The sequence below is a fragment of the Lagopus muta genome, chromosome W (genome assembly GCF_023343835.1).
Source record: "Lagopus muta isolate bLagMut1 chromosome W, bLagMut1 primary, whole genome shotgun sequence".
Taxonomy (NCBI): domain Eukaryota; kingdom Metazoa; phylum Chordata; class Aves; order Galliformes; family Phasianidae; genus Lagopus; species Lagopus muta.
Genome location: NC_064471.1, coordinates 3275772 through 3302235, shown reverse-complemented (window position 1 = coordinate 3302235; position 26464 = coordinate 3275772). Strand labels below are relative to the sequence as shown.

Below are 26464 nucleotides of genomic sequence, written 5' to 3'. Positions count from 1 at the left end.
TCCTAGCTCCACCCCTTCCAGTCATTCAGGTGGACTGCATGCAGTTCCATGGGTTTGCCCTGTCTTCCTACCAGGTGCTCAATTGCTGTTTCAGGCCCTGACTTAGCATTTCCACTACATATGTATATATCGTATTCCTTTCTTTCCGTTTATTTTATTTTCCTTAGGTACGCTCTTTTTTTTTTGCTATTTCATTTATATAACAATAGTGGAGCATATTGTGCAATCTTTGTAAATTTTCCTGCTTTACAACTGTGGTTGAAACTAAATTATTATTAAGGAGAGATTTTTAGATTAATTTAAAAATAGATACATATTTTTAAAATATCCTAAGATTTTTTTATTTGTCACATTGCCTTATTTTTTGTATTTGTACATTACTCTATTTATTCTTGTTAGCCATCTCTTGTATGAAAAATGCTTTCTTCTCCAAAACTGGGAAGTGAATATAGCAGCTAATTAAACTGTTCATGAATTAAGTGCTCTCCACTGTAGTATGAACCAGCAGAAATTTTTCTACCCTGTTTTCAGTTTTTAATTTTTCTTTAAAAATAAGTACCTTTGTACCTTTAATATCTAGACAGACTATTAGTTTAGTTCTATATAACCTGAGGAAAATTTTGTCTTATTTCAGGTGAAGGGCTCTGCTTCTTAGAACAGAAGTTTACCTTTTTATTACTCAGTGAAATTTCATATTTCAATTCTACATTGTTCTACCTACGCTTGACAAAATTTACTTAGTATGTGGCTGAGATTATGGCCTGCTTTTCATTTATCATTGATATTACTGAATTTAAAAGTCTTATAAGCAAACTGAATATTGTAATTTGGTTTTATTCTTTTTAGTGCTTGGGAGATGGGAAGTAATGATAGCTGGCACCTGAACTAAAATATCTGTAGACACTACCGTCCCAGAACTTCAGGATGAATGGGGATATGCCTCATGTTCCCATCACTACTCTTGCAGGGATTGCTAGTCTTACAGACCGTAAGTACTCATTTTCTCATCTTTCCTATGTTGCTTTCTACCTTTTTTTTTTCCCCTCTTTTTTTCTGAAGCTATTTCTAATTGTTTACTTAAAACCTTTATCTTGGAACTATACTCAGCCTGGATAATCAGAGTAAACTTATTTTCTTAGACCCATGAAAGTGACTTACCCATATAGCTAGCTTTTTGACCTCTTCTGGCATGTTCTACTCTTGTCGATGTAGCCCTGCCAATCATCTTGGTAAAGGCTTCTTATTTGATATACTTCCTTTTTATGCACGTAAACCTACGAATTGTCTGTAAGTACAGTATGCTTATTTGTAATCTGATCAAAATATTTTGATGAGTGCTTTTCATTTAGCAATTAAATCTTTTTACCAAGATTTGTGAATGGGTATTTTGAGTGAATTAACATGGCAATTGTCTTACCAACCTACAATGCTAGCCTTTTTTTGAGATGACTTAGATAGAAATGAATACAATAGGAATAGAATAAATTGATAATGTAATTAGTAGCTTATGATTGTTGTTTTTTTTTTTTCCCCAATTCATACCATAAAAAGCAAAAACAGATTAAACTTGAAGTTCCGAGTAGAAAACTTAATGTGCTTAATGCGCTTTCAATACTACATGTAACTATAAGTGTCTTGCATTTTCTTCCTTCCCGTTATCAATGCTTTCAGCTCCAAGAGAAAACTGTCTTAACATTTGAAATAACTCTATATTCTGGAATGTTTAAAAGTGTGTTTCTATTCATAGTATTTGGCTTAGCACAGTTAAATATTTACAATGATATTATAATTTGTGGAATTAATTACTTTGTTTAAAACAGAGTCCAGCCTCTGTGTATGTTTCTGGTTTTAAATAAATAAATCCAGAGATTGAAAATGTTTCTTATATTTCAAATGTAGTTTTCAGGTGGTTTTTTTTTTTTTTTTTTTTTTCTTTAATCATGTGAGGGAGTAAGAAGGTTGCCTATCTTCTGAACTTCTTTCTGTCATTTGATAAGTTTTGAACCAGCTGCCTCTTCCATCACCTTTACCTGCTACAACAACAAAAAGCCTGCTCTTCAATGGACGGATAGCTGAAGAGGTGAACTGCCTTCTGGCTTGCAGGGATGAAAATCTGGTTTCACAGCTTGTCCACAGTCTCAATCAGGTGTCAACAGATCACATGTATGTATTTTGAATTTCAGCAATATCAAATCACTGTCTTTGTTCCTTGAGATTAAAATGAACTGGATTGAGAGGGATGTTAGTGAGAATGTGAAGATGTGCAAGCTTTTTATTAGCCTTCTTTAGCAGATTACCACTGTATAAATCAGTTGTTTCAATCAAGTAGCCCTTAAGCCTGTTTTGTTTGTTTGTTTTTCTAATAGATCTGCTTCTTGTTCCATAATGCTAGTTAAAAGTGCAAATTTTGTGATGTTGATTGTTCAACATTTATTAACCAAACCGCAACACAAATAATACCTACAGAGAAATTAGATATCTGGTATTAGACAAATACTTTTTGTTGAGACACTGTCATGGAGTTAACTAGATAAATCTATGCCCGTGACTGGGGGGCAGTAGGCCCCTGCCACCCCCCTCCCCCCTTGGCCCCACAAAATGAGAAGGAAAAGGGATAGGGTGATGAGAAATGGGATCAAGGAAGGAAAGAAAAACAGGAGCAATGATCTATGGAGGAAGAACTTATTTTACTAACTGTGATATCGGAATGCGAGATAACACAATACAATACAATCCAATTGAAATTGAGAATAATAAATAAAGTAGGAGAGAGTTCCTGAGACAGAGCCAAATCTGAAAAGCTTGGAATGGCTAGGAAAGCATCTTCCAACACCCACTGGCAGGCAGTAAGAGACTGGGAAGAGACCAGGAAGGGCCAGATCCCACAACTTCTGTGACATACAGGGACAGGTATCTGGAATTGGAGTATTAACGCTTCAACTCCCAGTGCAGTACATGATATTATGATATAGAATACAGAAAACCAAAAAAAATACAAAACCATTACACTCCACCCCCTATTCTACATTACTACATCTTGCTTAGAATATATATATGTATACAAACAAACAATGACTAAAATGCATTACACATACATGTCTATATACATACAAAAAAAGGACCACAAAGAGGTTTGCCCTTTCCAGAAGCTGGAAAGACGCAAACTGCTCTTCCGAACATGCTCTTTACATGTACTACAGGGACTTTATCTCCCTCTATGGTACGTGGGAAGCTGGATTGGGTAGGACCATCATGATTGATAGATACGCAGGTGGTTTCTGCCAATTGCTTCTCCCAGTGCTTAAATGTTCCACCACCCATTGCTTTCAGCACAGTTTTTTTACAATACACAGTATCATTCAATATTACCAGAGGCTGGTGCATAATAGGGAATATAATAAATCTACTCAATGCCATGGACTTTGGCCCAAGTATTTACAAGAGAATTTTTGAAACGAGTCCCATTATCTGACTCAATTCTTTCTGTGGTGACACGTCACCACAGGACTTGTTTCTCAAGACCTAAAATGGTGTTTTGGGCAGTAGCATAGGGTACTGCATATGTTTCAAGCCACCCAGCGGTCACCTCCACCATGCTAAGTACATAATGCTTACCACTGTGAGATTGTGGCAAGGTGATATAATCAACCTGCCATGCCTCCCCGTATTTATACTTTTATACTTTTGCCATTGCCCTTCCCCACAGAGAGATTTCATCTTCTTGGCTTGTTTAATTATGGCATACATTTCACAGTCATGAATAACCTGTGCAACCATATCCATAGTTAAGTCCACCCCTCAGTCTCTACCCCACTTAGATATTGCATCTCTTACTTGTTGGCCCGAGGTCTCACGGGCCCACCAAGCTAGAAATAATTCACCCCTGTTCTGCCAATCCAAGTCTATTTGAGCCACCTCAATTCTGGCAGCTCGATCTACCTGATGGTTATTTTGCTGTTCTTCAGTAGCCCGACTCTTGGGCACACGAGCATCTACATGGCGCACCTTTACAACCATATTCTTTGTTCGGGCAGCAATGTCTTCCCACAGTTCAGCAGCCCAAATAGGTTTACCCCTTCTTTGCCAGTTATTTTGCACCCACTGCTGTAACCACCCCCATAAGGCATTTGCTACCATCCACGAGTCAGTGTAAAGATAGAGCCACCTCTCCCATTCAGCAACATCTAAGGCCAGTTGGACAGCCTTTACCTCTACAAATTGGCTTGATTCTACTTTTCTGTCAGTGGCCTCTGCAACTTGTCGTGTGGGGCTCCACACAGCAGCTTTCCATCTGCAATGCTTCCCCACAATACAACACGATCCATCTGTTAACAGAGCAAATTTCATCTTCCGGTTGTTCATTGTATGGTGGATTTGATATATGTATACTTGATACTGAACTTGAAGGGTAAAGAAGGTGGAGTGCAAAGAAATAGAGAAGGGTGGGGGTGATGGGCGGAATCAAACTCTACAACCACAAAGAAGTTATAAAAGCAAGTACATTTAAATCGGTGCTGCGCAAACAGGTGCAAGGGGGAACGTTCCTCCTAACTGTTAAACGGTCAGGAAAAATTGTGCTAGAGATTGTACAATCAATGGATATTAAGATATTATAAGCACAAAAAGAACAAGAGAGTTAAGCAAAGCAGACTAAGAAAACAAAAGAAAATAAATGGAGAACTTACCCGTATTCTAAGATCACCCACAAAAAGCACCACAAAAGAGGATCTCCAGAAGAGATCCATCTCCACTGGTAGCCAGCTCTTAAATAGGTATAGAAGGAATTGCCTTCACCTGTGCACCTCTGGCTGACTCATGGCTTGCCTCAGGTGATCAATCAGAGGTTCAGGCTATGACTCAGCAGTTCCCATACACTCCACCCCTTCACAGCGTGAACCAATGATCAGGTTAACAAAAGGATAAGCTTTCCCTAATACAGAGATCCGGTATATCGCGATGCTTACACAATTTTATCGCGACGTGTTGGTACAATTCAAGACGAGCGATGATCAGTGGATGTCCATATTCTTCTATGGGCCAGTGCTCGAAGATGTAACTGGAGGCATGAGGTCCTGAGGTGCAGGTCCGTTCTATGTTCCATCAGTCCCATGTAGACCATCACCACATGTTGCACATGATCTGACAGCAACACTGGAACACTTGATGGCATTTTGTTCCTTCCACTGGTCCTGAAGGCTCACAGTCACACGGGGAGTAATACAGATGTTTTACAGGTACCAGGAGGGGAAGGTCTGCTCTCAAGGGCAAGATACAGGCCTCATTTCTATCCTGGGTAAACACTTCCTCCTGTACTGGGGCACGTCCTGGCCGCCTGTACCACACCTTCTGGCTGGATATCTGCGGCTGCATAATGATATCAGGCACCAAAGGTGGTGTCCTGATCTGCCACAGTAACATGATGGGGGACCCTTTAGCAATAAAGATCGGAGTGTTGACCACAATATCAGTAGGCCATGTACCTATTACTGGAGGGACTACTGAGCCTCCCACCTCCAATAGTGTCCCCCAAGGTGCAAGTAGGCCACACCACTTGGGTCCTACCTGCACCTTCCAGGGCCATTTTATTTTATGGGTACCCAGCTCTAAATACTCAGGGGCAGGGAGCAGAAGATCATTTTCGTTACCAAACTAGGGTCTTACCTGATGATCAGTGCCCGTAATTTGGATCCTAAGCGGGGTGGCCCATGTCGTCTGCAACATTCTCAGGGCACTGGGTCTGCCGTCTCGAGGTCTTTCATTCAGGTCCCGCAGGGTTTCATACAGTCTTTTCGTCCACCCCTGCAGGGACTGGGAGTCTGTCTTCAGGGCAGCCTTAAGAATACCGTTATAACATTCGATGAGAGCTGCCCCCGTTGGATTATATGGCAGGTGGAATCAGCATTTGATGTTATTTTCTTCTGCCCAGCGCTGTATCGTTGCACCAGTAAAATGAGTCCCTTGGTCGCTCTCGATGACTTGAGGTGTCCCGTAGGCAGACATCAGTTTAGTGAGTGCCTTGATGGTATATGCCTGGTTTGCTTTCGGTACTGGATAGGCCTGCAGCAGCCCACTTGCAGTGTCGACACAGGTCAGGGCGTATCTTGCCCCTTCGGAGCGAGGAAGGGGCCCGATGTAATCGACCTGCCATCGCTGGAGGGGATTGTGTCCCCTAGCAAGATGGGCTGTTGTTTCAGGCAACCATCTCGGTCTCATCTTGGAGCAAGCGTCGCAAGCCTGGCATGCCTGGACGATATCAGATAGTTGTATGGGCAGTCCCCATGCTTTAGCAGCTGCCCACATTGTCTTTTGTCCAGCATGCCGTACCTTCTGATGTAACCAACGGGCAATGTTCTCAGATGGTGAATTCTCAATCCACCAAACTCTGCCAGCGTGTTGGCTTCATCGATTCCCGGTGACTGTAGGGGCTGATGACCAGAAACATGGTAGACATGTACAGTCCTGTGTTTGATCGCATTCCATATATCTAACCACGTCTTTGCCCCAGATCGGTCGCGCGTGGATAGTCCATTCCTGGGTGGCCCACTGTGCAATCCAAAGAGTGAGCCCCCGGTACACAGCCCAACTATCTGTGCAGATGTTCAGGATACCATCACCGGGTTCCTTGGTTATAACCATCCACACGGCTCGCAGTTCTGCCCATTGGCTGCTCTGACCATCCCCCTCATCGAACCAGATTGTCTCGGTGGAAGGATGGTATGCTATTGCTCTCCACTTGCTCGGGTTGCCCTTGCTGGACCCATCTGTGTACCAGGCATCTTCAGGGATAGGATATTTTCCCTCCTGAACGGGACTCTTCTCTGGTGGAGCAACCAGTATTTGCTTTGGTACATCACTTTAATACGTTACTGGGCCTAGCATCATCTGGAGTTCTTCTTTCAAGGGTGATGAAGACAGACTGCTCCTTTGGCTGAGATAGGCGACCCATCGTGCCACTGTTTATGCTAGGGCTACCCCTGTCTTAGGAAGGTGGGTCAGATCTTGAGTAAGGTGAATGTCCAACTCAGCTGGGAGGGTAGGATGAAATATACCCAATGCCTGGGCTTGTTTAACTGCTAGTTTCGCTTTTTGGAAAGCATTCTGTTCGGTTTTCCCCCAGTCCCATAGCTGCCCCTTTTTTGTGAGTCTGTATAGTGGCCTTAGCAGCTGTGCTAGGTGAGGTAGAAAGGAATGCCAGTAACCCAATATACCTAGAAACTCTTGAAGCTGCTTCACTGCCGTAGGGACTGGGAATGCCCGAACCTTATCTAGAACAGCACTGGGTAGCACCCTGGTCTTTCCTGACCAAACCACCCCCAGGAATTTTACGGACAGGCCTGGACCTTGCACCTTTTGGGGATTTATAGCCCATCCCCTCTGTTGTAAATAGGCGGTTAACTAATCTGCTGCCTGTCCTACTGCCTCCAGTGAGTCGGATATCAGCAGGAGATCATCAATATAATGATATAGATTAACATCATCAGGTTTTCTCCAGTCAGCCACGTCACGTGCCACTAGATTGTGACAATACGTTGGTGAATGCACGTACCCCTGTGGCAGGACCTGAAAGGTCCACTGCCTGCCTCCACACGTAAACGCAAACTGATCTTGCGATTCCTCAGCAATTGGAATACTGAAGAATGCATTTGCTAGATCTAGGACACAATGATAGATTTTTACCTTCCTACTCAATGTGTCCATTAGGGAGGCAATATTGAGTACGGCTGCATGACCTTATTTAATTCTCTGTAATCTACTGTCATCCTCCATGTGCCATCCGACTTTTGCACTGGCCATATGGGGAGTTATATGGGCTGTGTGCATGTCTTATAAAGCCCAATTTTCTTATTCCCGCACCGTTCTCGATATTTCATCTTGCCCACCTGGGAGTCTACACTGTCTGGCGTTAGTAATCCAGTGCAATTTCAGCAGGCAAATAGGCCCATGTTTCGCATGGCCTCTTAATATTGCCTGCCCCACCCAGATACTGATACATCTCTGTCGAAGTCTGAACTCTCCCACAGTTTTCTGGAGAGCCAGACCCCATAGAATATCTATGTCCAGGATGTATTCTTGGACTGGGGCAATAGACAACCTTGTACTCCCGGGGTGGGAGACGCATATTATCTCCATAGATAATTGATGTTTCTGCTGCAGTATCTACCAATGCCATAGCTCTCTGAATATTTTTTCGGGACCAATAAGTCGTTAATCCTACATTGTGCCTCTGGTCCCGTGTGGAGGCCCTACAGGGACTAACATCCCTTGTCACGCCATGAATTGTGCTATGTCCACTTCCTCTGCTTCGGGTGGCTCAGGCATCGCAGCCCGAGACACCAGAGGTGGCTTTTTTTTTTTTTTTCTTCTCTATTTGGAACAATGAAATCTTCTAGGTTCCATGTTGTTGTTGGAACCCTCTCTATAACCCTCACCCTTGATTTCTTACGGTAGTTCTGGAATTTTTATTTGCCCTTTAGTTGTCTCCAGTGCTGGAGAAGGACATGGTTTGGCTGGTGGTCCATCTTAGCAAATTGAACCCCAGCCCGAATTGCATCATTAAACATTTGTTTTCGGTATACCCTTACAGGTCCCAATTGAGGAGCTCAAGTAGCCGGTATTTTGGTTTTACTTACCTGCAGGACCTTTGCTTCTTCCACTATCCGAATGTTACGCCTTGTCCGCAGGCGTTCTGTTTCTCCCAAGTCAGTGACTAACTGGGCAGCCTGCTAGACTACGGCTTCTGAGGCCACAAGGGGATTTAATATAGAGACAAGGGTACCATAGAGATGGAGGGAGCTTGCTGTAAAACTAAATCTCTCATCCCTGCTGAAAATTTAACCGTTTCAGGGCCATCAAATGCATCTTCATAGATAGCCTCTCTGACACCCAGTTCGCAGATATAATTTTCAAGGTCCTCCATGGAGGACCACATGCCTGTATGTAAAGGTATGTCCGATTTATTTGGCCATACCATACGGCAGGCCGCCATTAACCATTCTATTATGGAATCGTTTTCATCAAGGTATAGATTACCCACATATAACCTCTGTCTGAGAGCAGGATGGACAGTCACGCTGGCAAACTTGGCTATTACTGGGCCATTCTCCAAGACACTTTCTGCCCCAGAATCCCACAGTCTTAATAACCAAGCCAGCACACTTGCTCTAGGCTTCTGCCGAAATCGCTGTACTAAGTCCATCAATTCTGTTGCCGTGTATGGCTGGGCCGTTACGTGTAAATGAGTTTGGGCAGGTGGCCACTGATCAGGCGGCAACCCTGCCCGTCTGTCCTGTACTTTTTCTGTTTTCCGGTTTATGACAGGACGGACTTACAGTGGATTGGTCAGAATTGGATATTCAAGATCTAATTTGGATTTTTTTATTCACCTGATCAACTAAGTCTGTTGATTGAGGAAGCTGGTCATCGTCTATTGAAATGTTACAAACTTGGCCTACGGGAAGATGTAAAATTGGCTTTTTCACAGAATCACAGAATTGTAGGGGTTGGAAGGGACCTCCAGAGATCATCGAGTCCAACCCCCCATTTTCCCTGTTAATATGTCAAGTTCGTGCTCCAGTTTTTCAATACGGTCTTTTAAAAGATGGTTTTCATTTTCTCAAGTATTTTTTGTTATATCCGCATGATTTAAGACACTTAATAGTGGCCATGCCACCATGGAGGCAGCCAGTCGTCTTTCTTTAGTAATGAACACATCCTTGCTAAATCCTTGAAAGTAATTCACCACGCGATATGGGGAGATATTGCCCATAACGCATAAGGGACCTCATTTTTTAATGATAACTGCTAACTCATAATAGGGTGATCCCTCAAATCCTGGGATCTGCCCTAGAATCATTTTCTCTAGAGGAGTACTGTTCTCCCCCTTGACTCATTTACAGAAATTCCAAAGAAAAGACATGATGTGAATTTTAGTATATTTGGCCTGCCTGGCTCACCAAGTGTATAATCAATGGATAGTATGATGTATAAACAATGGATATTAAGATGTGCAATCACAAAAAGAACAAGAGAGTTAGGCAAAGCAGACTAAAATAAAAAGAGAGAATAAATGGAAGGCTTACCCATATGCTAGGCTCACCTACAAAAACAGCAGCAGAGATGATCTCCAGAAGAGATCCTTCCCTGCTGGTAGCCAGCTCTTCAATAGGTCTAGGAAGGGTGGAGCCAGGCTCTACCCCTTCCAGCAGCACAGGTGAATTGCCTTCACCTGTGCTCCTCTGGCTGACTCATGGCTCACCTCAGGTGATCAATCAGAGGTTCAGGCCGTGACTCAGCAGTTCCCATAAGCAGATATAGGTTAAACTAATACATAATCAATAGTTTCCTTGGAATTCATATCCATATTCATTACACCCCGGAGAGTTCATTAGCGTGCAGACCCTCTCCTCTTGCGTGTGTGTAGTGTGTCATGGGATGAAGATTTGTTGTCTTTCTTGCAAAGGCTTCTAACCTTTCTTGCTGTTAACTTCTGACCTTTTGGGGGGGGTATTCCTCCAAACCCGTTTCTTCCAGCCCTGTAGACATCTAGTCACCTCCCTGCCAGGTGTCTCTGGGTTGTTCTCAGATGCGAGGACACTCCTTTGCATTTCTTGCTTTCCACAGGAGGAACTGGTATTGTTACTGGTGTCTCCTGTGATTGATCAGATTTGACTTGGAGATTTTCCCCTTTTGTCTTTAACCTCAGCTGGGAAACTCTCTCCAGAATAGTATTATATAGGGCATGGTAAGCACAAGCCAAACCCCAGTTAAGTTGTACCTCCTTAGATCTATGTGTGTCGCATTGTCCCTGACTCAAATACTGGCTTAGTTTCTCAGGATCCCACAGGTGTTCAAGAGTGAAATCCCATGACACTGCGGGTCCCCATGCTTCTAAGAGCTTTCCTAAACCTCTCCATATTCCCTGCCAGTCATCATTCTCTAGTTTTGGATGAGACTCCTTCCACAGAACGTGAAGGCATAGGAATAGAGTCATAGAATCATAGAATCACCAAGGTTGGAAAAGACCTAAAAGATCACCCAGTCCAACCGATCGCCTGTTACCAATAGCTCCTACTAAACCATTGTCAACGGTTTATGGGCTGGTCCGGCCCAGTTCCGTGACCAGCAGGGCGGAGGGATCTGCGGATCCGCGCCTCTGGGAAAGGGGAAGCAGGGGACCCCAAAATACTTGAAAACAACAGCACTGATCTGAGGTGAAACAAATGATTTTACTAAATATAGTATTAGTAGAATACAATGAGAGAGAGAGAGTCTGTTTGAATTGTATAGACCTCACCACAATGCTGGGGTGAGAAGTGCAGTCCAGTTGAGTGACTGAAGTACAGACGGCGAAGCGCAGGCGGCGAAGCGCAGGCGGCGAAGCGCAGATAGCGAAGCGCAGACAGCGAAGAGCAGGCGAAGAAGAAGGATCAGGTGACCTTGCTTGGAGTTATATCCCCTTGCTGACCGCAAAGTCTCCTGGGGAAAAGTAGTTCTTCTCCGACGGACGAACATTCGGCAGATATCAAACCCCACCCCCAATGCATTACATGATGTTATGGTGTGGAATACTGATGACCAAAAATCATAAAACCATGACATTCCACCCCTTATTCTACATCACTACATCATGCTTAACATATGGGATTACAGACTGCACTCCCCTAACATCAAATTCCCTTGTGGTACACACTGAACATCCCCATTTTTCTGCATCACCCACCAGGTGGACCCAGGTCCCTGGGCAAAGACAGTTCCGCGAAGAGGTTTGCCTTTCCCAGAAGCGGGAAAAACCCAAACTGCTTTTCCTAACATGTTCTTTACATGTACTACAGGGACCTTATCTCCCTCTACAATATGTAGGGAGCTGGATTGGGTAGGACCATCTCGACTGATTGATCCTCTGGTGTTAACCAGCCAGGTGGCTTCTGCCAAATGCTTCTCCCAGTGTTTAAATGTTCCGCCACCCATTGCTTTCAACATCGTTTTTAACAACCCATTGTAGCGTTCGATCTTACCAGAGGCTGGTGCATGATAGGGGATATGATAAATCCACTCAATGCCATGTTCTCTGGCCCAAGTATCCACAAGTGAATTTTTAAAATGAGTCCCATTATCTGACTCAATCCTTTCTGGGGTGCCATGTCGCCACAGGATTTGCCTCTCCAGACCTAATATGGTGTTTCGGGCAGTAGCATGGGGTACTGCATATGTTTCAAGCCACCCGGTTGTTGCCTCCACCATGGTGAGCACATAATGCTTACCATTGCGAGATCGTGGCAAGGTGATATAATCAACCTGCCATGCCTCCCCATATTTGTACTTTTGCCATCGCCCTTCCTCCCAGAGAGGTTTCATCCTCTTAGCTTGTTTAATTGTGGCGCATGTATCACAGTCATGAATTATTTGTACAATGGCATCCATAGTTAAGTCCACCCCTCGGTCTCTGGCCCATTTGTATGTTGCGTCTCTCCCTTGATGACCTGAGGTCTCATGGGCCCACCGAGCTAAAAATAACTCACCCTTGTTCTGCCAGTCCAGGTCTATTTGAGCCACCTCAATTCTGGCAGCTCGGTCTACCTGATGGTTATTTTGCTGTTCTTCAGTAGCCCGACTCTTGGGCACATGAGCATCTACATGGCGCACCTTTACAACCATATTTTTTGTTCGGGTAGCAATATCTTTCCATAGGTCAGCAGCCCAAATAGGCTTGCCCTTTCTTTGCCAATTATTTTGCTCCCACTGCTGTAACCACCCCCATAAGGCATTTGCTACCATCCATGAATCAGTGTAAAGATAGAGCATTGGCCACCTCTCCCGCTCAGCGACATCTAAGGCCAGTTGGACAGCCTTTACCTCTGCAAATTGGCTCGATTCTCCTTTCCCTTCGGTGGCCTCTGCAACTTGTCGTGTGGGGCTCCACACAGCAGATTTCCATCTGCGATGCTTTCCCACAATACGACACGATCCATCTGTGAATAGGGCATATTTCTTTTCATCCTCTGGTAGTTCATTGTATGGTGGGGCTTCTTTAGCACGTGATACTTCTTCTGCTGGTGGTGTTCCAAACTTTTTACCTTCAGGCCAGTCCATGATGACTTCTAGGATTCCTGGACGGCTGAGGTTCCCCATCCGTGCTCGTTGTGTAATCAGTGCAATCCACTTACTCCAAGTGGCATCAGTAGCATGATGGGTGGAAGGAACCTTTCCCTTGAACATCCAGTTCAACACTGGCAGTCGAGGTGCCAGAAGGAGCTGTGTTTCGGTACCGACTACTTCGGAAGCAGCCCGAACCCCCTCATATGCAGCTAAGATCTCCTTTTCAGTTGGAGTGTAGCCCTCCTCTGACCCCCTGTAGGCTCGACTCCAGAATCCCAAGGGTCGGCCTCGGGTCTCTCCTGAGGCTCTTTGCCACAAACTCCAAGTGGGACCCTTTTCTCCAGCAGCAGTATAGAGGATGTTCTTCACATCCTGTTCCATCCGTACTGGCCCCAGGGCCACAGCACGGGCTATCTCTTGTTTAATCTGCTCAAAAGCCTGCTGTTGCTCAGGACCCCACACAAAATCATTCTTCTTCCGTGTCACCTGATAAAGTGGGCTTACAATGAGGCTGTAGTTTGGAACATGCATTCTCCAAAAACCCACTACGCCCAGAAACGATTGTGTCTCTTTCTTATTAGTGGGGGGGGACATGGCAGTGATTTTGTCGATCACATCTGTCGGGATGTGACGACGGCCATCTTGCCACTTTATGCCTAGGAACTGAATTTCCTGGGCAGGTCCTTTCACTTTGCTTCGCTTAATAGCAAAACCAGCACGGAGAAGGATCCGGATTATTTGCTCTCCTTTCTCAAAAACTTCCTTTGCTGTGTTGCCCCATACAATGATGTCATCAATGTACTGTAAGTGCTCAGGGGCACCTCCCTGTTCCAGTGCAGCTTGGATCAAACCATGACAAATAGTTGGACTATGTTTCCACCCCTGGGGCAAACGGTTCCAGGTATACTGAATGCCCCTCCATGTGAAAGCGAACTGTGGCCTACATTCTTTGGCCAAAGGAATGGAGAAAAAGGCGTTAGCAATGTCAATGGTGGCATACCACTTAGCTGCTTTTGACTCCAGTTCGTATTGGAGTTCTAATATGTCTGGCACAGCAGCACTCAATGAGGGTGTGACTTCATTCAGGCCACGGTAGTCCACCGTCAGCCTCCATTCTCCACTGGCTTTACGCACTGGCCATATGGGGCTGTTAAAGGGCGAGTGAGTTTTGTTGATCACTCCCTGATTCTCTAATTGATGAATTAACTTCTGAATGGGGAGCAAGGAATCCCTGTTGGTGCGATACTGCCGTCTGTGCACCGTTTTTGTAGCTATCGGTACCTGTTGCTCTTCCACTCGTAGCAACCCCACAACAGACGGATCTTCTGATAGGCCAGGCAGAACAGACAACTGCTTAACACCTTCTGTGTCTACAGCAGCTATTCCAAAGGCCCATCGATACCCTTTGGGATCCTTAAAATATCCCCTTCTAAGGTAATCGATACCAAGAATACATGGAGCCCCTGGGCCGGTCACAATAGGGTGCTTTTGCCAGTCTTTACCAGTGAGGCTGATTTCGGCCTCCAACATAGTCAGTTCTTGGGAACCTCCTGTCACCCCATGAATATAAATTGATTTTGTCCCTTGGTGACTCGAGGGCATTAGAGTGCACTGTGCACCAGTATCCACCAGGGCCTTATATTTCTGTGGTTCTGATGTACCAGGCCATCTAATCCACACAGTCCAATAAACTCTATTATCCCTTTCCCCCCCCTGGCTGGGGGCAGGGCCCCTCTATTTGTTACCTTTGTTGTCTGCAGCAACTGGAGCAATCACCTTTCTGGAGAAGTTCACCTTGGTGGTTGACTTGTCTCGTAACTCTTTTACCCGTGCTTGAAGTGCAGGAGTAGGTTGCTTATGCCACTTCTTCATATCCTCTCCATGGTCGCGTAGGTAATGCCACAAGGCGAAACGTGACGTGGTCTTACTGTTGTCACTTGTTCGAGCAGGAGGACGTCTTCTTTTGATAGCTGAGACGTTGGATGACACTGACTGGGAGGAAATCAAGTTGGCTAGCCCCTCAAGTAGGCTGTTTTGGGAATCCTGTTCCTCATTGGATGTATCTGTTACCACCATGTATTCATCGGCATCAGGCATAATTGATAGTTTATCTATTATATCTTCTTGTTTGTTCTCCATTCTGTCCAGCTTTTCAGCTACTTTTTCAATGGCTGAAACACAAGCTCGTAGGGGGCTTAAATGTAACTCGAAGTCTTGAAGCTTATTAACCAGCTCATTTATAAGGGGTCTTCTTTCCCCCCTGCCATACATAGCTGCAAATGTACTGGCGTACCTTTCAGGTGCAGTCTTTGTGAATGTACGCCACATATTTGGTGTACACCTGGCTCTCTCAGGGTCATGCTCTTGGTCTGGCTCATCAGGAATGAAATCGGGGCTATGTAGTGTTTCCACCACAGCACATTCTCTCAAATAACGGATGCCTTCTTCCAAATCAGCCCATTTCTTCTTCTCGGGCATCAGATCGTCTTTGAAGGGGTATCTTTCTCTTACAGCTAACAACATCCTCTTCCAGAGGGTGAAGGCCTGGTTCTGGCATGTACTAATACCTCTGTCAATGGCTGAGTCCCTAGCAATGCCACCCAGTTGGCGAGCTTCTCTACTATCTAGCCACACACTGTTGGCCCCATTGTCCCAGCATCGAAGTAACCAAGTAGCAATAGGCTCATTTGGGTGGCGTGAGAAGTCTTTCCTCAGACTTCGAATTTCATTCATTTTCAGAGATCGATCCACAAAGGTAACAATATCTTGCTCACCTCTTGCTCTTCCAGGACTTCTTGCCCTTGTAGGTGTTGGTGACCGTGGTCTTGCTGAGGGCCCCTCCCCTGGACTCAGAGGTGCTTCTCTTGGACCTCGGAGCCACTCCTCTGGACCTCTTTCCTCCTCTTTCTTCTCTTCTAACTGAGTCGAGATTCGCTTTGTTTTCCGTCCTCTTACAGGGGCAACTGACATCGATTGTGGTGCCTCTTGTGGTTGATCAGGTTGGTCGGTTCCAATGCTCTCATCTTCCAGTTCAGCTTGGAGCTTGTTTCGTTCGATTATGACAGTATCTAGCTCAGATTGGAGGGAGTCTCTTTCAATTCGGAGGGCATCTCTCTCAGATTGGAGGTTTTTTCTCTGGAGCAGGAGACTCTCTCGCTCATTTTGAACTGTTTCCCTGAGACTCTCCCTTTCAATTTCAGAAGCTCTCTCTCTCTCCAGGATAGTATTGAATAAGGCCCGATAAGCATTAGCCAGGCCCCAAATCATATGTGCCTCCTCAGAACTGCCTAAGCCGCAACATTCCTGCCTTAAATAGCTGTTTAGACTCTCAGGGTCTTTCAGGTGTTCTGGAGTAAAGTTCCATGAGACTGAAGATTTCCATTTGTCTAAAGTCTTTCCCAGACCTTTCCACACTCCCTGCCACTCAGTATTCTCTGGTTTTGGGGAGGACATCCTCAAAATATAATAAATACTAATACTGAGCGAAATGATGAGCAATACATTCAGGGAGATTAGTAATGCGACTAGGTGTTCATTCAAAAACTGCACTACAGGCTGAAAAGTGAGACTGGAAACCTTAAAAAATCCCAGTCCTGTAAAATTGGCAGCTGTCTCCGGAATTGTAAGCCACATTGTACGAACGTGCCAGGTCCATATTTCCACCCATGTTTTCATTTGATTGTATAAGCCGATTGCTCCATAGAGCAAGGTGGCAAGCTTAATTAATGCCCAGTATGTTTTGAGCATTAGGAAAGAAGAGGCAGCAGCGTGCAGCCCTTTAAGAGTAAGTTTCACTACAGAAAGCATTTTTTTTTTTTTTTACAGAGGCAAGATAGTAAAGCTTAGAGTTTACAAATATTCTACGATACTGGCAGTCCGCCTGGAGTTTTCAAGGTCACGTTTTCAGAGAGTAGCGGTGAAACAGATAAGCTTTACCAACGGAACTCTCCGAGAGCAGAGAGTCTAAACAGCTAGAAAGTAACTGTTGCCCGCATCCTCCACCAAAAATGTCAACGGTTTATGGGCTGGTCCGGCCCAGTTCCGTGACCAGCAGGGCGGAGGGATCTGCGGATCCGCGCCTCTGGGAAAGGGGAAGCAGGGGACCCCAAAATACTTGAAAACAACAGCACTGATCTGAGGTGAAACAAATGATTTTACTAAATATAGTATTAGTAGAATACAATGAGAGAGAGAGAGAGAGAGTCTGTTTGAATTGTATAGACCTCACCACAATGCTGGGGTGAGAAGTGCAGTCCAGTTGAGTGACTGAAGTACAGACGGCGAAGCGCAGGCGGCGAAGCGCAGGCGGCGAAGCGCAGACAGCGAAGAGCAGGCGAAGAAGAAGGATCAGGTGACCTTGCTTGGAGTTATATCCCCTTGCTGACCGCAAAGTCTCCTGGGGAAAAGTAGTTCTTCTCCGACGGACGAACATTCGGCAGATATCAAACCCCACCCCCAATGCATTACATGATGTTATGGTGTGGAATACTGATGACCAAAAATCATAAAACCATGACAACCATGTCCCTCAACACAACATCCAGTCTTTCCTTGAACACCCCCAGGGTCGGTGACTCCACCACCTCCCTGGGCATCCATTCCAGTGCCTGACCACCCTTTCTGAAAAGTAATGCTTCCTCATGTCCAGCCTGAATCTCCCCTGCCGTAGCTTGAAACCATTCCCTCTGGTCCTATCACTAATGACACGAGAGAAGAGGCCGACCTCCAGCTCACTACAGCCTCCCTTCAGGAAGTTATAGAGAGCAATGAGGTCTCCCCTGAGCCTCCTCTTCTCCAGGCTGAACATTCCCAGCTCCTTCAGCCTCTCCTCATATGGCCTGTGTTCCAGACCCCTCACCAGCTTTGTTGCCCTCCTTTGAACACGTTCCAGGGCCTCAATGTCTTTCTTGCAGTGAGGGGCCCAAAACTGGACACAGTACTTGAGGTGCGGCCTCACTAGTGCTGAGTACAGGGGAACAATCACCTCTCTGCTCCTGCTTGCAACACTGTTTCTGATGCAAGCCAGGATGCCACTGGCCTTCTTGGCCACCTGGGCACACTGTCGGCTCATGTTCAGCCGAGCATCAATCAATACCCCCAGGTCCATTTCCTCTACACAGTCCTCCCTCCACACCACCCCAAGCCCGTAGCATCGCCTGGGGTTGTTGTAGCCGAAGTGCAGGACCTGGCATTTGGCCTTGTTGAAACTCATCCCATTGGCTTCAGCCCAGCTCTCCAGCCTGTCCAGATCCCTCTGTATGGCCTCACTACCCCCAGGCAGATCCACACTTCCAGCCAATTTGGTGTCATCTGCAAATTTACTGAGGGTGCACTCGATACCCTCATCCAGGTCATCAATAAAGATATTGAAGAGGACAGGCCCCAGCACCGACCCCTGAAGAACACCACTCACAACCGGTCGCCAGCTGGATTTTAACTCCATTCACCACCACTCTCTGAGCCCGGCTCTCCAGCCAGCTCCTCACCCAGCCAAGAGTGCACCCATCCAAGCCTCAGGCTGCCAGCTTCTGGAGGAGAATACTGTGGAAGACAGTGTCAAAGGCTTTGCTGAAGTCTAGGTAGACCACATCAACAGCCTTTCCCTCATACATTCAGGGAGACTGATAACATGCACAGGAGTATGCCCACAAACATGAACATTAACTCAGCATTTCAAAAACATGTGACAAACTGAAAAGAAAGCCTGGAAACTGGTCTGAACATTGTTTTGTTTGTAAAATTAGCTATTTTCCTCGGGATGTAATTATTTGTAAAATTAGCCATTCCATCTGGGATGTAAATGTCAAAATTCAAATCATACCACATTGCATATAAGTGCTGTGCAGGTGTCTCCATCAGTGCCCTTATTTGGTTATATATGAACACAATTCCACAACAAAAAATCATGACATTGATAATTGGCCAACACGTTGTGAGGAACATAATGGCTTTTAATCCTTTAGACAGCACCCCCAGAATGAAGAGTGATTTCATCTCTGGTAGCTGCTAAAAAGGGGTTAATGAATGGAAGCTGAGAAGAGGAGAAAAAAAAAACACACATAAAAGCACTGCCCACACTAAGCAGTGCTCAAAGTTTACAAATATGCCAGAATACTGGCAGTCCGCCTGGGCTTTCAAGGTCATGTTTTTCAGCACAGAAACCTGAACTGCTGATAAAGTTCCCTGCTGAAGCTCTCTGAGAGCAGAGAGAGATGGCAAAAACACAAAACCATGACAGACCCATGTCAAATCTGAATCGGTTTTGAACTTTAATATTATAAAAATTGAATCAGCAAGTATGGTCTTTGATCATTTTTGAGTGATTTAATTGTCTTACATTGACAGCGTTTTTTTTCCTACATATTCCAATTAATTGTTTTGATCAAATGGAAATAGCTCTTGAAAAGTCCTCAAAACAAGCAATAAATGAAAGCACAGATGCATTTATAGAAATCCATTACGTTTTTGATGGTTCAGTGGCAATCCTGTGATATCAATGATATTCTAATTTTCCGTTTTATTATAAAATATACAACTTGAATAATTGGTATTCATATATATTATTTTCACTTATACAACACTTTCTACATGTTGTGCCAAAGTGGTCTTCTGCAGATAAGATTAAGATACAAAAGTGGCCCTAAGAAATTTCAACTGACAACCATGGATATATGTGCTTAATAATAGAAAATAATTATAAAGACTGGTAGGAATAGTTTTTCATCCGTTCCTTAAACAAGAGAGAAGAAAAAAAAAAATACGGACAGGGAACAGTGCTTTGTAGAGTTGTGGTTTTTTTTTTTTTTTTTTTTTTTTTTTTTTATAAATTTGATCGCTATTTCTTTCAATTTGAAAACTCATTTGCTTCTTTATTTGCTTACTTCCACAATTGCAGAGAACTGAAAGATAATCTTGGCAGCGATGATCCAGAGGGAGATGTACCAGTCTTGCTGCAGGCTATTCTTGCAAGGAATCCTAATGTTTTCAGGGAGAAAAGCATGCAGACCAGATACGGGGTACAAAGCGGTAAGAATTTCTTATTGTGTTACAATTTAAGTTGTTCTGGAAGCGTGGAGCAATGATATTGACAACAAACATACATGTGTGATGTTTGTGCCTTACGTTGTACCTAATAGTGATAGAAAGCTGTACATTTTGACATCTTCTAAGAGTGATATATTAGAATAAGCATGGAAATAACTCTACTGGGTATTTTCCCTAAAAATAACATTTAGTTTACCTACTGAAGTTTAATTTCCTGGATGATTGACTGGATTTTAGTTTCATTTTATTTGAATTTCTTCTGGCAAAGTTCATAAATTCATATTAATGAACTATTAAAGTTGGGAAAATATACCTTGTTCTTATTGAAAACTGTATTACAGTGCATCACTGCAGTGATAGTTCAATAGTTCTAGGGTAAAGAATAGGGTTGAATGAACCATTTTTAACAGTTCTTTCCTGCCATTCTTATAAGCAGTGTGTGATGCCTTACAGATTTTACTGTTTTAACAGATGATTCTCTTCTGAGGGTTATACTGCTGGATAGCAAAGATAGAGAAGCAGAGATATCAAGCAAAGGATTATTCAGATTCTAGTTTTAGATCTAAAGAATTATCGTCTTTCACCCAAAGAGTGTTCTTAAATTGCCAAACTTTAAAATGAATAAGAGAATTTCCAGTTTCCACAGTGGGAGGATAAAGCTTTGTTATCATTGTAGAAATATAGGTAGAAGTCCTAAAGGGAGCCTACAAGGGATGGAAAGTGTGGGGTATTTTTGGAAGGGGAGGGGGGACAATTAGATAATTAAGTTAATTCACTTAGGCTAGTGAGTAAAGAGCTATATGATATTTGAAAAGAACTTGCTTAAGACAGAACATGAAACATTTCTTGAAAGAAAGCAGAAATTTTCTCAAATGAAAAAGTTAAGGGCAATGCTAAATATTGAAAAAGTTCACTGATTGTGAAAATTAAGCTCTGATAACAACCTCCAGATTCTGTTTGGTGACAGCCATGGCAAAATATCATTTTTCCAGCTGTGGGAAGAGTTGTGACTGTCCTGCTAATTTGCAGAATGGTACCACAAAAAACATATGCTTGAATCAGAGCACCAGTTCTCTAAAATCATTTTTGCCAGTGCAAGAGTGAGACAATTTCTGGAATTATTTGATCCAGCGGAGCATTTTTAAAGAAAGAAAACAAAGGTAGTTAATTTCTTTCTAAGCTTGGCCAATATTGTGATTCAGAGGAGGAAACATGTAGCTTGTTTCAATAGTTCGAGTAATCCTTAATGAAATAAAAGCACCTCTATCTTTAGTAAATGTGCTTTGACCTATAAAGGAAGGAAGATAGAGGTACAGAATTAAAAAACAATGTGAAATGTAAACAATAGTTGATGACTTGTTAACTTCATTAAAATAACATTTCAGAGAAACAGAAGAGATGAGAATTAAAAAAAAAATCCTTTATTATTTAATTTTAAGTTACTTAATTCTGAATACGTATACCGGTACAAGCATTGCAGCTTAACTGTATGTCAGTTTCAGCTGGGGACAGAATAGCTTTCTTAATAGAATCTGGTACAATGCCATGTTTGGGCTCCAGGTGAAAAAACACAGTTAATAACACACTGTAGCAATAGGACGGCTCAATAGAATGGGAAAGGCGTTACAACAAAGGCATGATGACAGCACCACTCATCAGGTGTTAAGACAGCCGTTACAACAAAGGTGCAATGACCATATGGAGAAATTATATGGCTATGTGAAGGTCTTATGATCCCTACTTTTTCTAATTCCTGCACAGTCCTTGATTTCTCATCTTGCCACCCCTGTAGTTTATACTGCCTCACATTAGTAATCTGGCACAGTTCCAGCAGGCAAATAGGCTCATGCTTTGCATGGCCTCTCAATATCACCTGCACCACCCAGACACTAATGCACCTCTGTTGGAGTCTGAATTCCCCTATGGTTGTCTGGAGAGCCAGACCCTATAAAATGTCTATGCCCAAAATGTACTCTGGGACTGGGGCAATAGATACCTTATACTACCAGGGAGGAAAACTCCCAACCCCCAATTTCAACCATGTTTGGGTGACTGAAATGGTCTGTTCCCCAAAGCCACCAATCATCTCTCCATCCCCATTAAATGTAGTCAGATTCCCATAAATAATTAATGTTTCCGCTCCTGTGTCAACCAATGCCATAACCCTTTGTATGTTCTTTTGGGACCAAAAAACTGGCAGCTTAACAGGACTTTTGGTCCCGACTGAAGGCCCTAGTTACAAGGGGGCTGGCATCCCCCGTCACGCAAGTAACTGCACAATTGCCAATTCTTGTTCCTCAGGTGGTTCGGGCATAGTGGCCTGGGTCATCCAAAGTAAAGTTTAAAAGCCCTAACAACACGTTAAACAATTATTACTGAGGAGACAAACTTCAGGGCAGGAAGTCGCAAGGGACCTACAGCAAAAAGGACCAACAAAACGATCTTCAGGGCTTTTCTGAAGCCAGCAAAAACACTGTGCCACACTGGGGGGCTGGCAGCTGTGAGCAGGCTACTGAGCTAACAAGGGTGGAGCTCGTAACACCCACTCTTGACCCTGACCCTTGACTGCCAAGCTTCAAGAAGCCATAAGAAAGACAAAAGCTAACTATATAATCAATAAATGTACAGATGTTATAATTATAAAATGTACCAGAAAGTTTAGATAAACAGTTACTACACCAAAAGAGAAAAACAGAATGCTTACCTGATTCCCAGACACACTAAGAAACCCAAAGATATCCAGAAGAGCCCCTTACCCCCTCGTAGTCAGCTCTTAAATAGGTCTAGGAGAGGTACAGCCAGGCTCCACCACTTCCAGCAGCACAGGTGAACAGCCTTCACCTGTGCTCCTGTGGCTGACTCATTGCACACCTCAGGTGATCAATCAGAGGTTCAGGCCATGACTAAGCAGTTCCCATACACTCCAGCCCTTCATGGCATGAACCAATGATCAGGTAGACTAAAGGGTAAGCTTCTCCTAATACAGAGATCTGATATATCACAACGCATGTTGGTACAATTCAAGACGAGTGACGATCAGTGAATGTTCATATTCTTTAATGGGCCAGTGCTCGATGATGTAACCGGAGGCATGTGATTGTGAGGTGGTGCAGCTCCTTCCTATGTTCCATCAGTCCAATGTAGACCACCACCGGGTGTTACACGTGATCTGACAGTAACACTGGAATGCTTTGATGGCATTTCGTTCCTTCTGGTGATCCTGAAGGCTCAAAGACTCACGGGGAGTAATACAGATCTTTCAGAGGTACCAGGAGGGGAAGGTCTTCACTCCAGGGCAAGATACAGGCTGTATTTCTATCCTGGGTCAACACTTCCTCTTGTACTGGGGCACGTCCTGTCCACCTGTACCACGCCTTCTGGCCGGATGTCTGCGGCTGCATAATTATATCAGGCAACAAAGGGGGTGTCCTGATCTGCCATAGGGATATGATGGGGGGCAGACATCAGTTTAGTGAGTGCCTTGATGGTCTATGCCTGGTTTGCTCTCAATACTGGATAGGCCTGCAGTAGCCCACTTGCAGTGTCGACACAGGTCAGGGCGTATCTTGCCCCTTCGCAGCGAGGAAGGGGCCTGATGTAATCGACCTGCCATCGCTGGAGAGGATTGTGTCCCCTAGCAAGATGGGCTGTTGTTTTGGGAAGCGATCTCAGTCTCATCTTGGAGCAAGCGTCGCAATCCTGGCATGCCTGGACGATATCAGATAGTTGTATGGGCAGTCCCCATGCTTTAGCAGCTGCCCACATTGTCTTTTGTCCAGCATGCCGTTGCTTCTGATGCAACCAGTGGGCAATGTTCTCAGATGGTGAATTCTCAATCCATCAAACTCGGGCCAGAGTGTCAGCTTCATCGTTTCCCGGTGATTGTAAGGGCTGATGACCAAAAACATGGTAGACACGTACAGTCCTGTGTTTGACCGTATTCCATATATCTAACCACGTCTTTGCCCCAGATCGGTCGCGCGTGGATAGTCCATTCCTGGGTGGCCCACTGTGCAATCCAAAGAGTGAGCCCCCGGTACACAGCCCAACTATCTGTGCAGATGTTCAGGATACCATCACCGGGTTCCTTGGTTATAACCATCCACACGGCTCGCAGTTCTGCCCATTGGCTGCTCTGACCATCCCCCTCGTCGAACCAGATTGTCTCGGTGGAAGGATGGTATGCTATTGCTCTCCACTTGCTCGGGTTGCCCTTGCTGGACCCATCTGCGTACCAGGCATCTTCAGGGACAGGACATTTTCCCTCCTGAACGGGACTCTTCTCTGGTGGAGCGACCAGTATTTCTTTTGGTGCATCACTGTGATACGTCACTGGGCCTAGGATCTTCTGGAGTTCTTCTTTCAAGGGTGATGAAGACAGACTGCTCCTTTGGCAGAGGTAGGCGACCCATAGTGCCACTGTTTGTGCTTGGGCCACCGCTGTCTTAGGAAGGTGGGTCAGATCTTTCAGCCACCCCTGCATCGGCAGAGCGGTCTTGACTATAACTGCAGCTGTTTGAGTTATTGGCTCTACTGCCTGTAATGCCGAATAGGCAGCCAATAACTGTTTTTCAATCATACTGTATCGTTCTTCTGCTCCGTGCCAAACCTGAGACCAGAAACCAATGGGGGTCCGAACAGAGCTCTGGCGTTGCCACAGGCCCCAACCGAAGCCGTCTTGAGTAACATGAACATCCAACTCGGCTGGGAGAGTAGGATCAAATATACCCAATGCCTGAGCTTGTGTAACTGCCAGTTTTGTTTGTTGGAAAGCATCCTGTTCGATTTTCCCCAGTCCCATAGCTGCCCCTTTTTTGTGAGTCTGTATAGTGGCCTTAGCAGCTGCGCTAGGTGAGGTATAAAGGAACGCCAGTAACCCAATATACCTAGAAACTCTTGCAGCTGCTTTGATGTTGTAGGGACTGGGAACTCCTGAACCTTATCTATGACACTGGGAAGTACTTTGGTCTTTCCTGGACAAACCACCCCCAGGAATTGTACGGACAGGCCTGGACCTTGCACATTTTGGGGATTTATAGCCCATCCCCTCTGTTGTAAATAGGCAGTTAATGAATCTGCTGCCTGTCCTACTGCCTCCAGTGAGTCGGATGTCAGCAGGAGATCATCAATATAATGATATAGGTTAACATCATCAGGTTTTGTCCAATCAGCCAGGTCACGCGCCACTAGATTATGACAATACGTTGGTGAATGCGCGTACCCCTGTGGCAGGACCTGAAAGGTCCACTGCCTGCCTCCCCACGTAAACGCAAACTGATCTTGCAATTCCTCAGCAATTGGGATAGTGAAGAATGCATTTGCTAGATCTAGGACACAATGATAGGTTTTTATCTCCCTACTCAATGTGTCCATTAGGGAGGCAATATTGGGTACGGCCGCATGAATAGGTGGCGTGACCTTATTTAATTCTCTGTAATCTACTGTCATCCTCCATGTGCCATCCGACTTTCGTACTGGCCATATGGGGGAGTTATATGGGCAGTGTGCAGGTCTTATAATGCCCACTTTTTCTCATTCCTGCACCGTTCTCGATATTTCATCCTGCCCACCCGGGAGTCTATAATGTCTAACATTAGTAATCCAGCGCGGTTTCAACAGGCAAACAGGCCCATGTTTCGCATGGCCTCTTAATATTGCCTGCCCCACCCAGATACTGATACATCTCTGTCCAAGTCTGAACTCTCCCACGGTTTTCTGGAGAGCCAGACCCCATAGAATATCTATGCCCAGGATGTATTCTTGGACTAGGGCAATAGACACCTTGTACTCCCGGGGTGGGAGATGCCCAATCCCCAGTTTTAACCATGTTTGGGTGACAGGAATAGCCTGTCCCTCAAAACCACCAATCACCACTCTGACTCCATCAAATTTGGCCAGATCTCCGTAGATAATTGATGTTTCTGCTCCTGTATCGACAAGTGCCATAACTCTCTGGACATTTTTCTGGGACCATAATACTGTCAACTCTACCTAGGGCCTAAAGGACTAGGGCCTATAGGGACTAACAACCCTTGCCACACCATGAACTGAGTCAAAGTTAAGTCTTTTGTTTCAGGTGGCTCGGACATCATAGCCCAAGACACCAGAGGGGCATTCTTTTTCTGTTGGAAACAATGAAATCCTCGAGGTTCCATGTAATTGTTGGTACTCTCTGTATAACTCTTACCCTTGGTTTCTTAAGGTAATTTTTGAATTTCTTATTATCCTTCAGTTTTCTCCATAGCTGAAAAAGAATGTGATTGGGTTGGCGGTCAATCTTGGCAAATTGGACCCGAGCCCAAATAAGGTCATTTAACATCTGTTT

The 26464-nt window shown here is 44.6% G+C and overlaps 2 protein-coding genes across 7 annotated transcripts in view; one reads left to right on the top strand and one right to left on the bottom strand.

Annotated features, from left to right (window-relative positions):
- Nucleotides 1–26464, bottom strand: part of LOC125686405 (uncharacterized) — a 354680-nt gene that overhangs the window by 94827 nt on the left and 233389 nt on the right. For 2 of the 3 annotated variants that reach the window (XM_048930343.1, XM_048930342.1), the window contains exon 2: nt 11083–14840. In XM_048930343.1, the coding sequence (XP_048786300.1) occupies nt 11644–14697 (3054 nt within the window). In that variant the 5' untranslated portion in view covers nt 14698–14840 and the 3' untranslated portion in view covers nt 11083–11643. Of the gene's footprint in view, nt 1–11082; nt 14841–26464 lie in introns of those variants that run through there. The other variant, XM_048930344.1, reaches the window with a different exon arrangement.
- Nucleotides 1–26464, top strand: part of LOC125686395 (nipped-B-like protein) — a 254045-nt gene that overhangs the window by 56819 nt on the left and 170762 nt on the right. For all 4 annotated transcript variants that reach the window (XM_048930315.1, XM_048930314.1, XM_048930318.1 and 1 more), the window contains exons 2-4: nt 847–988; nt 1998–2163; nt 19991–20121. In XM_048930315.1, coding sequence (XP_048786272.1) covers nt 925–988; nt 1998–2163; nt 19991–20121 — 361 coding nt within the window. In that variant the 5' untranslated portion in view covers nt 847–924. The remainder of the gene's footprint in view (nt 1–846; nt 989–1997; nt 2164–19990; nt 20122–26464) is intronic.